This window comes from Seriola aureovittata, chromosome 1, assembly GCF_021018895.1.
Source record: "Seriola aureovittata isolate HTS-2021-v1 ecotype China chromosome 1, ASM2101889v1, whole genome shotgun sequence".
In the NCBI taxonomy this organism is placed as follows: domain Eukaryota; kingdom Metazoa; phylum Chordata; class Actinopteri; order Carangiformes; family Carangidae; genus Seriola; species Seriola aureovittata.
Window position 1 is genome coordinate 17166604 of NC_079364.1, and position 12376 is coordinate 17178979.

The 12376-nt window shown below is 40.4% G+C and overlaps 2 protein-coding genes across 3 annotated transcripts; both read left to right on the plus strand.

The window, feature by feature from the left end:
• Positions 1-1315: 1315 nt before the first annotated feature.
• On the plus strand, positions 1316-6030 carry LOC130168962 (mucin-2-like). The gene is made up of 8 exons (XM_056375338.1): positions 1316-1510; positions 2420-2523; positions 2666-3131; positions 3223-3315; positions 3400-3436; positions 3701-3772; positions 3863-5314; positions 5422-6030. The coding sequence occupies exons 1-8, from the start codon at positions 1412-1414 to the stop codon at positions 5676-5678; spliced, it is 2580 nt and encodes an 859-aa protein (XP_056231313.1). The 5' UTR covers positions 1316-1411; the 3' UTR covers positions 5679-6030.
• A 1504-nt stretch (positions 6031-7534) lies between these two features.
• On the plus strand, positions 7535-11732 carry nudt21 (nudix hydrolase 21). Of its 2 annotated transcripts, XM_056383708.1 has the most exons (7): positions 7535-7835; positions 8784-8984; positions 9075-9138; positions 9224-9313; positions 9856-9931; positions 10079-10193; positions 11207-11732. In XM_056383708.1, exons 1-7 carry the CDS (start codon positions 7714-7716, stop codon positions 11226-11228), a joined length of 690 nt encoding a protein of 229 aa, XP_056239683.1. In that variant the 5' UTR covers positions 7535-7713; the 3' UTR covers positions 11229-11732. The 2 variants fall into 2 exon arrangements, with proteins under 2 accessions (XP_056239683.1, XP_056239674.1); XM_056383699.1 differs by lacking the exon at positions 11207-11732 and having other exon boundaries at positions 10079-10731.
• Positions 11733-12376: the final 644 nt, after the last annotated feature.

A 12376-nucleotide genomic window follows, 5' to 3' on the forward strand; every position in this document is an offset into this window, starting at 1 on the left:
CTGAGGACTTTATACTTGTACTCCACTACATCTCAGAAGGAAATATTACGCCTCTACATTTACACTCAGTTGTTATTTTATTAGGTAGCTAAAAGTAATGCTGTTCAATACAACAGTCTTGCTATAAATCCTGCCTTCATGAGGGCTTTGATATTCAGTTTTTGTTGAAACTGTCAGAGAGGTGTTGATTCAACTGTATGATGTAGATTGTTGTGCTGTTTTCTTTGTGCTGTATGGCATTATAAAGAGGAAAGTTTCTGTTCTGTTCTACAACAAAAGCAAAATTCATAGGGATACATGAGCATATTAACAAGCATGGACAAGATCTAATTAAAGTGAAAGACACATTCAAAACCCGTGTCACTCGTCCAACTTGACAGAATTGATCTTTTTAAAATGATTAATTATTCATTTATTCTTTTATTTTTTTTACTACTAGGTTACAGTGAAGGCTACATCTATACCCAAGCACTAAAATAGCTGATTTCATATCACTCTGCATGGAAAACCTGACATTTGTTTTTATAAATTGAGAACAAGTTATTTCTGTGTTGATATGGTGGGTTGAGAGGTAACCGTTTGGTCGGTTTGGCTACTTAATAAAACTATTACAGTGACAAATCCTTTCATTTTTCAATCTGCCAATAGAGCCAATATAAATGGTACGTTTATATCAAAGTGTTTCTGTCCAGGGAAAGGTGTTGCCTTGTTTTTATATAGTCACACTAGGCAAAACTATTCTCATTAAACCTGCGACACATGCCCCCAGGGGAATTTGTAGTATAAATAAGATACATAGAAGCTGGTGTTTGTGGGGGTGTGCCTGTGTTTTATTTTATGACTTTGATTCATTATCAAGGTCTCTAGCAACCCTCTCAGATATAGGACAGTTTCCTTTAGTACTGCTGAAACACCTTGCTTTTAAATTTACTGAGAAAATACTACTCTATGTATGTATACACATTTTTAAAAAATAAAAGAATCTACCAGGTCAGCCTGTCACTTACAGCATTTCAGAGCATCTTTTCCGCATATAAAATAAATTATTAATTTGTTACATAACCAATAGGACATTTTGTTCATTTCAGCTATTTCCACTTCAGTAAATTCATATATATGTACTGGGATGTACTAGGATGCATGGCTGAAACAAATGTCAGTGTGGTCACTTTGCTCCTCTCTTTCTGCCTCTTATTTTATCACCATCTTTTTCTCATGGTTTTCCTCTCGGAGAGGAGGGGGCAGAGAAAGGCGAGGTTCTGTTGTCAGATCTGTCAGTCTAGCCGGGCCTAGCCCCTCCCACCTCAGTGGAGGCATTACATACTGCTGTGCTCGTGCTCTTAGCAACGGTGCCTCAGCAACAGAGCCACGGCAACAGAGCTCCACGGCAACAGCGTGCCGTGTCTCCCCAATGGAGCTGCCATTGGGCGGACCAGCGCTCAGGCACTACACCCAGAGCAGACCGAGACCTCACCGACAAAAACTGAACTATCGTCCCAGCAGACCACAGGTACTGTGAAGGAGGATCAGAGAGGTTTTTGCAAAAATGCAGTCTGAGAGGAAAAGGTGTTGGAAGGGAGGGAGAGAGGAGAGATGTAATAGGGTACAGAGGGGAGAGGCAGAGGGAAGGGAAGGATGGAGGGGGAGTGCTGTAAAAGATGCCTGGTCCCTGCTTGAATAAGGCAGTCCTATTGTACCGGTCACAGGCTGTTTGAAGAACCCACACTTGGTATATTCTGTGTGAAAGAGAATGACGACTATATAGGAGAGCGGGTGGTAGTTTGGTCTGAATGTCTTTTCTTGATCTCACTGACAAAAAGCTAGTGCTGTTTTATTTTTTCATAGGCTTGTATCAAAATGTAGAGTGTGTGTGATCATCTCCATTTTCCACTGAGCTGATCTTGTTGTCACAGAGCTATTAGGCTGTGGACATATAGTCACTCCCTTGGAGACAAATGGCCAGGGAGACAAAATTCAAGCAATTCCCCTGACAAGATATCATGTAACGGTGACTTCTGCTAAATTTGTTTTCTGCAGTCTGGCTTTTATTGCTACTTGTGGGCACAGATGTTAATATGATCAGGATGATGCAACACTGTATAGCTGCAATTTTGATATCACATTACCTACATTGGCAAAATGAATTATCTTGGTTCCATTCCGCATGCAAAAGCCAGTGACGCCCCCCCATTGTACGTTACTGAGCAACTGACTCCCAGGAGGGTGGTTTGTAGCATGACTGGATGAGAGATTCAAACCAAAATACACCTATAGAGGCAGAAGAAACACTAGTGCCAGAGCGTGTGGGTTTTTCAGATATGAGCGTTATGTAATGTAAAGTTACATATAACGCAAGTTGCTCTACAACAATTTGTTTGATCTGATCTGATTGTTTTCTGCATCTGTGTGTGGCAATTAGGAGACAATAATTGAGAGTGAAAATGAAGTCCTTGAGCTCATGGGGCGAGTGGATGAAGGAGTTGAAGAGTTCTTTACTAAAAGAGTACTTCCTACTGATACACTGTGAGTATCACTGCTGCCTAATTAGATTCTCTTCATTGTTCCTTGATATTTAGCCAATCTATATTCTAACAATACTGCTTTAACAGTATTGTACTGTACAACTGAACATGCCAAGATTTTACATATATGATCTTTTATATAGGAAAAAGCAAGATGAGGAATCTATCACGGTGCACGAAGTGGCTCCTGCCAGCTCAGTCCCTTGTCCACCCCCAACAAAAACTCTCAGGAGGAAGCTTGGTGATTTCTTCACACTCAAAAAGAGACGAGGTTTGAAATCAGAGACAAGCCACGAGGGGCGTCCCAAAAAGGCCTCCATCGCTGATCTCATTCGCCCGCTCAGGGAGGTCGCCAGAGCTGAGAAAGAAAAAGATAAGGACAGAGTCAAGGAACACGACAAGGAAAATGAAAAGGAGAAAGCAAAAGAACCTCCCAGTGCTGTTGCTGGAGAGTCAGCTGGTCAGGAGACACCTGTTTCTGGTGCTCCAGCGCTGAGGGGTGAAGCGGTGCCTCCCCGCCGAGCTCTCAGAGAGGGGAAGTCCCAGTCTCTCATTTTGCTGTCTGGATCAGCAGCAGCAGGGACTACTAATGCCAGAAACACTGCAAAGGTGAGTTAGTAGAGTAAAGTTATATATACATTTAGATCAGTACATAAGTTTTGAAAAGCATTACTCATTACTCTGGTGTTGCTGATTTCAGAAACAATTTGAAGGCCAACATAGCTTTGAACAAAAACTCCATCTCATGCTTCAACGTATTGGAGTTTCCAAACAACCGTCAGGAGAGACACAGGTGTGTGAATATGTGTGTCTCAGTTTAGATATGTATACTGTTGGAGTCATTGGAAGTGTTAAAATACCTCTTTTATTCTTGTAGAATCAGGAGGGTGAGATGAAAAAAGCAGAATCTGAAGGTATGTCCCGTTATCTATTTAATGTGATTAAACTCTTCTCTGCTCCAGCTCAGTGTTAATGAAACAAAATTAATCTTTGAATTTTAGGGGTTTGAGAGACTTTTTGACATGGATCAGTTCTCCTTTAAAAAGGTTTAATATGTCAGACACTGGGCTGATAAGACACGCAGGAGTATATGACTAGTCTACACTATCTAGTGCAGAGACATAATAGCTACTTAATTCTGCTGGTAAAATACGATGTAAATGATCTTTGTGTCTCAGGTACCATCATTGACAGTAAACCTGAGCCACCTCCTACTTTCTCCAAACCTCGAACGATGTCAGCTTCATCAGGTATAACACAAAACAGTCATCAGTTCTCCTATAGGTACAGTATATAAGATCAATCATTTCCACATTGATTTTTCTTATTTTTTTCTTTAGATACAAGGCATCAAATTCGACCAAGTGTGTCAGCACACGAGTCAGCTGGGAAACCTGCTTTGCTACCAAAGCCAGTTATCAAACCAGGTCCACCCCCCACAACATCTGGCCGCAACACACCTGAGAATGAGCTAGCCCAAATACAGGAAGGGGAGACAAACACGCCCACTAAACTCAATCGAACTGCAGCTCCGTCTGCTCCCGCTGCTCCTGCCCTCACTGCTACCACCACTCATACTGTACCAACAATCTCAAACTCAATCCCTGACTCAACCAGTTTTACAATTTCTCCTTCAAGTACTGTAACTCCCTCTGATACAGATATATGCACTGACTCTGTTAAACCTACTGCAGCAGCTACAACACCCACAAATGTTACAGAGCTTGACAGCAAAGCCTCTGTCCCTGAGGCTAGTGCAACTACCACTGAACTACCCAGCTATACCTTCCCGACAACACTTACAAGCGCCACTACACCCACAGAGCCCCCCGCCACTGTCTCAGTTACTTCCACTTCCTCAGAGTCCAATACTCTGAGCCTTTCTGTCACTTCCAACTTGACAACAATAGCTACGCCTTCCATTAACACCTCAGAAACTGTTTCTGCTCCCAGCAATGAAAGCTCAGTTTCCAGAACATCAACAAATCTGTCAACGAAATCAACTTTGCCAGAACCAGATGGTATACTCTCAGTTGATGTCACTCCTGCTGATGGTGGTGATGCAGCTATTTCTCTCATCACCACAGCTTCTTCACCCTCCACCAGCATATCTAAAATGTCATCAGGCTTGTGCACCACCACCGATTCAGTTACTGCAGCTAGTGATGATTCCACTTCAGTCACCTCCTCTAGCTGTGTAACTTTAGTTTCATCAGTCACTGACTCTACATCTCCACCATCTAACTCAAGTGATACCATTACAGCTACAGTTTCACCTGACGCCCCCATTACCACTTCTTCCACTCTGATCTCCACTGCCTTTCCTCCCACCAACTCCACCTCCTTGTCCACCACCACCACCACCACTACAAGCCCAACAACCACCGACTGCATGACCTCTGTCTCTGCTTCCACCATTACTCATCCAGCCATCACTAGCCCCACTGATATCTCTGCTCCCTCTACTTCTTCTAGTGAAACAACCCCTACAGGCACCACTTCCACTGCCACCAGTTTAAATTGTGCAGATACCACTTCCACCACCAGTTCAGCAACCACAGCTGCAGTTAGCTCCACACTCTCGATTGACTCAGACCCACCATACACTAACAATGTCAGCACTACCCTCACAACCCCAACTATCTCTGGCCTCCCTGCTACTGATAACTCAAATGCTACTTCTCACCATTTGACCAGTCCAGCACACTCCAATGATAGTACAGGCCAAGATAATAATTTACAGACACCTCCTGAAGAAAGATCCAGTACAGAGCCGGCAGAAAAGGGCACAGGTAAGTTTTAAATTCTGACATATGCATGCATTCATGTATTTCTCTGCCTCAACATGTATGTAGATGTATGTTGAATGGCATGTTTTGTGATTTGTCCCTCCCGACAGCGGATGAGGAGCTTGATATGGTCCAAAAGAGCAAGCAAACTGAGATGGGTGAGAACAAGGTAATTGTCAATGGTGCGAAGAAGGGCGAGAATGAAAAACCAACGCTGGTCACCAGTGAAGAAACAAGAAAAGAAGCTGAAGCTGAAGAAGACACAATGGCTGAACCTCCATCAGGGAAAGAGGGTGAGCGGTGCAGCAATGAGGGTGTGGTAGAGGGTCAAAAACAAGAAGAAACCAAGTCAGTGTGCAAGAAGTAATTAAAAATAATAAAGAAATTGCTAAATATGGGACCAACTACTGTGACGGGGCAGGAGAGGCCACAGTAAAGGGTAAAGTGGGGGACGATCCATGGCACTTCCTACAGGGACCACCACATTACAGCAGCACACCACAAAGGGTGGGCCACTGGACCAAAGAACTGAGATCCCCTTGGTGTGATGTAATCAACAAATCCAGCAGTGTCTTTGTCCTTTTTTAACTTATGTTTGACTTTTTGCATTGCACGTATGATTATGTACCATAAGACAACTACTGTGGTAAATTACACCATGTTTACAATAGATGGATAAGAGACATAGATATGAATATTAAATGGAATATTGAATTGAACTGAGTCATTCCCTCTTCCTTTTTGTGCAGGAATATGTGATTTCTAGCAACTTAATGTATTTTGACTAGAAAATCTAAACGTCTAGCATTTTCTGGAGCTCATTGTCTTCCCCGGTTGTCATGGAGATAACTCAGTTGTTATCATAGCTGGTCTTATATTGTTGTCTCTGTTCAAGATGGTGTCAGATTTGATTAGTCAAATGAGCAAACTCCATCCACTGAGAAAGACTGTGAGATTCTGTTGAAAGCTCTGGAAAATGCTAGTAAGCTGACCATGACATAAGATTTATTTGTGAAGCTACTGTTTCTATGATGAAGTTCATCACTAGGATTTATTTTTGAAGGCATCTAGGTTAAAAGTGTGTGAACTCAGGTTAGATCAGATCAGGTCAGATCTTATGTGCACAGCATTATATTTTTATCCAAGACAAATATTCATTACTATCTAATCTGCCATTGGAAATATTTAATTTGCATGTACCAACAAACTCTAATACTTCAAAAAAGTTAGTGGTCAAACCCTGCAGTACAGGATGTAATGAAGGTGTTCCTCCTCTCACCAGCTGGAGAGAATATTTTGGGCCTCATTCACAAAATTTCATTCTTCTTCTTGAGCAAAATGCCTATTGAAAGTTAGATCGGTATTCGTAACAATGCACTACCTCTTTATGTTGCACATATGCTTAGTAATAGCTGCTTGAGACTAAATGCTGATTTTTAATACATAAGATATTCAAGCCTGTTGATGCTGATAAGCAGACAACATAATCTAATGAAGGGTCTGCAGGAAGAGAGGTTTCTGAACGTTCTGGTGCAAACTATGAAAAGGAACACTTTAACTTTTTATCGTTATTACTCCACCCTTTTGACTACTACTTCTAAAACCTGTTTTCTACCATCTTGAAAGAATAATAATAGGGGTATCTTTTTTTATTTCAATAGGAGGTTATTTCTATTTCATGACACCATGAAGAATAATTTTCCCTTATGTTCCTCCATGGCAAAAGTATCACTAACACCAACAGAAACCTCATCACCAATAAAATAAAAGGGGGGTCCTTTAAACTAGTACACAATTTTTACCCTATAAAACACCTCATCTTGCGTGTCTCATCTATTTTGGTATTATCACTATACTAAAAGATTGTGACAAGAGGTTTGTCAAGTCTATCAATGATGCATTAATGCCAGATTTTGCATTAAGAATATACTTTGTTTGGGTTTTTTAATTACAATAGAAAATAAAAAGAAAAACGTATACTTCATCAAGATTCAAAGTGACCATCATTTAGAGACATTATATCTTGTAGCAATAAGAACACTGTAAATAACTCTATTTTTTAAATTTCTTTACTTAACTTTATTCAGTTGTGTTATTTATTTATTATTTCTATTTTATTGTTATTTTCTGTGTTGTTTCCTCTACTCGGAATCTTGTTGAGATTTGCTTGGTTGTTCATCATCCGGACCAGCAAGTGTCGCTGGCGGGTATATGTCCCGGCAAACCGCACTTCACCCGGAAGAGGAGAACCGAGGGAAACGACGGTAGAGAAATTGTTGTGGACAGTCCGCTGAGATCTTGGGGTATTCGTTTGCTCTTTCGATAATCCAGTGAGTTATAAACCACCCTCCGCCCGACGCACATTCGCAAGAGGGTTTAGTCTCGTCGTGCTCACGTTAGAGATGTCGGTGGTGCCTCCTAGTCGCTCGTCCACCGGCTGGCCGCGCGGTGGTGCCGTTCAGTTCGGGAACAAATACATCAGCGGGCCTGCGAAACCGCTCACACTGGAGAGGACCATCAACCTGTGAGTTCATGTCGAGCAGCAAATGATGCACCACAAGCTGCTATCAGTATCTACATGTGCCCGGTAGTTAACGTGCGCTGTCGACCGACTGCAGAGGATACGAAAACATGTCTAATAAGCTCAATTAGCTAATTGTTTTTGTTTGAAAATAGTGAAAAATATCCAACTTTACACGCTGAAGCCGAGAGTAAATTATTCAGTTTATTTTTTTGTCTGCCCACTAGTCAAAACCCTAAAGATGTTGAGTTTACTATCATCAGTTTGGCATTTTTGCTTAAACGTGTCCAAGAATTAATCAACTATCAGAATTGCTGCCAATTACTTTCCTGTCAGTCATCTATGTGATTAATCAACAAATAATTTCAGCTCTGCAATACTGGTTTACTGACCAGAGAACTTTAAGGGTAAAATCAACAATTATTTTCGACTTCAGTACCCCTCACACTTATTTTCTGTATAAAATGTTGGACACTAGTGAAAAACAACATATTCTTATTGCCTTTGTTCGTCTGACCAATAGTCATCATAGAAAACTGAGAAAGTAGCAAATATTCACATTTAAAAAGGTGGTGTCCGTGAACTTTTGTCCTTTTTGCCTAAAAGTGCCTCAAAAGATCAATCAGTTATCAGAACTGTTGCCAACTAATTTTCTGTTAATCACCAATTTTATTAATTAAAATTAATGAGTTCATTTCTTTTTGCCATTTCCTGACATATTAATTTTTAAAAACAGTTAAATTAAAAAAAAAAAAAAAAAAAAAAAAAGGCATCAGATGGTGTAATCAGTAATCAGAGTAATTTTCCTTTGCAGTTCTAGATTAAAATTATTTTTTATTATTGTACTTTATATTAAAGCTTTACTTTTAATAGCATGTAGGTATGAACCACATTAACACAATGATCTCTGGTTATGCCTAATGTCTTTTCCTGTGTGTATTTCTATTTCAGATACCCTCTGACCAACTACACATTCGGCACCAAGGAGCCTTTGTACGAGAAGGACAGTTCAGTGGCAGCCCGGTTCCAGCGGATGCGTGAGGAGTTTGATAAAATGGGAATGCGGAGGACTGTGGAAGGTGTCCTCATTGTCCATGAACACAGGCTGCCTCATGTGTTACTCCTGCAGCTGGGTACCACTTTCTTTAAACTGTGAGTAGCTGATGTTCAGAGGCACCTGTTTGAACCAGCACAAGTGGTTTCTACTGAACAGTCGTCTGACGGTTTGCTTCTCTCCCGCAGGCCCGGTGGAGAGCTGAGTCCCGGAGAAGATGAGGTGGAGGGTCTGAAACGCCTGATGACAGAGGTAGTTATGTCACTGCACAGTGGAGGCCTCTGGTTGCTGTGGTGATTGAGGAGTTTATGTTTATTAACTTATGTATGAATGTTAGATCCTCGGGCGGCAGGATGGGGTGAAGCAGGACTGGGTGATTGACGACTGTATCGGCAACTGGTGGCGCCCCAACTTTGAGCCTCCACAGGTTAGTAAACGTTTTCAGGATTTAATTAATGGAAGGAACAATTTTAACAGAAACTGATATTGCACTGATTTTAATTGAAAGCAGTGTGGCATTAACAGATTAGTCTGTGAAATGTTTTTAGCAGCGTCTGGTCAGATTGTGTTTTTCTTAGCTGTGCAAGTCACCAGGGTTTGAAATGTGTCCACTAACTATCGTCATGGTCACACTTACTTTCACTTTCATTGCTAAACTAGGAATATTACTAATGTGAGGTAAATGACAAATATTTAAAGACAATGGAAAAACTTGGGTGGTGTGTCTGTGTCTAAAATGATTCACTTCTCGTCAGTGTACTGTACTGTAGAAGTCAGTGCAACACATCACTTGTTGACTACATATAACAGATGGTTTCGATTTTCTGCTTCATAAAGCCAGAAGGAAATGTGAAGATGCACTCTGAAGATCAGACTGAATTCTCTGAAGACAGTTAGTCCTGAACGTTCAGATACAGTTTACATCTGTGCATAGTAATGTGAACTGATCTCAGCTTGTTTGTCTTGCAGTACCCCTATATTCCAGCTCACATCACCAAGCCTAAGGAGCATAAGAAGCTGTTCCTGGTCCAGCTGCAGGAAAAAGGTCAGTATATCACAATGTAACTCGTGAAATTAATAAATTAATGGTGGACATGGGTATGAATAAAAGGAGGAGGAGGAGGAGGCACATGAATAAATTCCCATGTATCATTGCTTCTTATTTTGAAGTCTGTGATTCATGTTTCTACAGCGCTGTTTGCTGTCCCCAAGAACTATAAACTGGTGGCTGCACCACTGTTTGAACTGTATGACAACGCTCCTGGATATGGGCCAATCATCTCCAGTCTACCACAGCTATTGAGCAGGTATTGTTTGTGTCTTTTGCAAGAGTTTGGTCATTGTGTAAATAGCCAGAACTGAAAACATGTATCCTCATTTGTAATTCACATGTAAACTCTTGTATTCTGTTCGCTGTCACAGTGGCTGAATTAAAACAGTGAAAGTACTCGGCCATTGGCAGCAGGTTGGCACAGAGACTACTGATCTGACTTTAAGAGCTGTGTTAGTTATCCATCCTACTGAAGTCCCAGAACTCAGCACCAAGGGTGTTTTTTAGATTCCGTAACTGAACCCACACCACAGACTTTTTACACAGGGCAGAAAGCAAAAGAATATGTATAGATTGGACTTAAATAAAAGTGAAAAGATTCTGTTGAAATGATATATGAAATATACCGGCAGCACATAACAGTGTGCAGGATTTTGTCGCTTTTTTTCAAGTTGTCCTCTGATGCACCTGTCATAAATTCAGGTGGGCAAATGTATTTTTTGTCATTGTTTTGCATTTAAATTTGCTAAAAGGGGAAAGGTATGCTGTAACGAAATAAAAGTAATTTGACTAAACTCCTGCAGGAAATTTTTATTATGCTCCCACACTGTTGAACATCCAAATGTGATATCTCAGCAACGCCTTGAGGGAATTTCTTCAAATTTAGTACAAACAGTCACTCGGACTCAAGGATGAACTGATAAGAATTTGGTGGTCAAAGGTCAATGTGACCTCACAAAACACATTCTTGGCTGTAACTCATAAATTCATACACTAATTGTAACACAACTTAACACAAATGTCTAATAAGATAAAATGATGAAGTGATGGCATTTTATATCCAAATGGTCAAAGGTCAACTTCACTGTGACATAATGTTCTGCAAAAACACTTCTGACCATTATTTAATGCTGTAATTCAGGAAGGAGAAGTTTCCTGCAACTTGGCTGGTTGCTGGAGGCCAACAACAGCAAGGCTGTTATTCTAATTAAAGTTAGTTAGTTTTTTTTTTTTTTTTTTTCAAATAATGACCATAAATTCTTTTTATAGGTTCAACTTCATCTACAACTAACCTGCGTGAACAGGAGTCCCATCTGGCTGTCTCTGTGAGTGCAGCCCTGTCTTTGTGAAGCCTGAAGATGAGAAACAGTGTGGTGAAAAGGACTCATTTCTGGCTGAACTTTCACAAAAGAAAAGCTTGTCATGTCAGGAATATTGACAGTACACAGGGGGGGGTTTATACTGTTGTTAGAAGAAAATGAAAATGTTATGTGTCCTTTTTTTTTTTTTTTTTTTTTAAATCTGGAGAAACTGCTAGTTTTTGTAGTATGCGAGTCTTTATTCCAGTGTGTTCAGAATCTGATTTTATGTCGTCTCAGAGGAGACCAGTGTTTGATTAAACAAACTACAACATTGAGTTTCCTGTTGTTTTAACCTGTAATAATGCTGTGTGTGGGTGTTTTTGGTTTTTTTTGGTTTTTGGTTTTTTTTAATAAAGTGGTCCGTTGAGTGTGTTTTTATGAAGTTCAAAGAGTGGCTGACTGATACTGAGTTTCAAAGTAAAATTATAAATATCCCTTTGGGTAGTGATTTTTTTTAGTTTACCTATCAATTGAAATTTTAGATGAAGGCACTATAATATTAGATTGTTCAACACAATAAAAAATACACACCAGAAAAAAGGCTGATACTTACACACAGATCTTGGTGACCAAAAGTTCACTGTATAGTCAAGTGAATGTGAAAACTAAAATGTTTCAATGTGAATCTCTACCAAAACTCATGAGGCTATTTTTCTATGAGGAATGAAGAAGCATTTAGTACAATCACATGACCTGGGGGAAGAGACCTCCCTGTGGCCCCTGTAGCACAATGGTCATGTTTCATATGTAGGTTAACAAAATTGACTGTTTGCTCACTTTATGATTGTAGCCTGCATGATATAATAGCCATCCATCCTTTCTGTAAACCGCTTATCCTATTCAGGGTCGTGGGGTGCTGGAGTCGATGGACTCTGACATGATGGTATTTGCTGATGAATAAAACTCTAAGCATCTTAAGTGCCTAAAACTTCTGCATTGTACTGTATTGCACTGAAACCTTGTTACGACTCATCTGGGACAAGTCTTGTCCACCGTGTGTCTCAAGCCCACATTTTGTTTATGTCTATCAAAGTGAAAGAAGCAGGATTTGATATACTGAACTACAGTATGTGCTGTC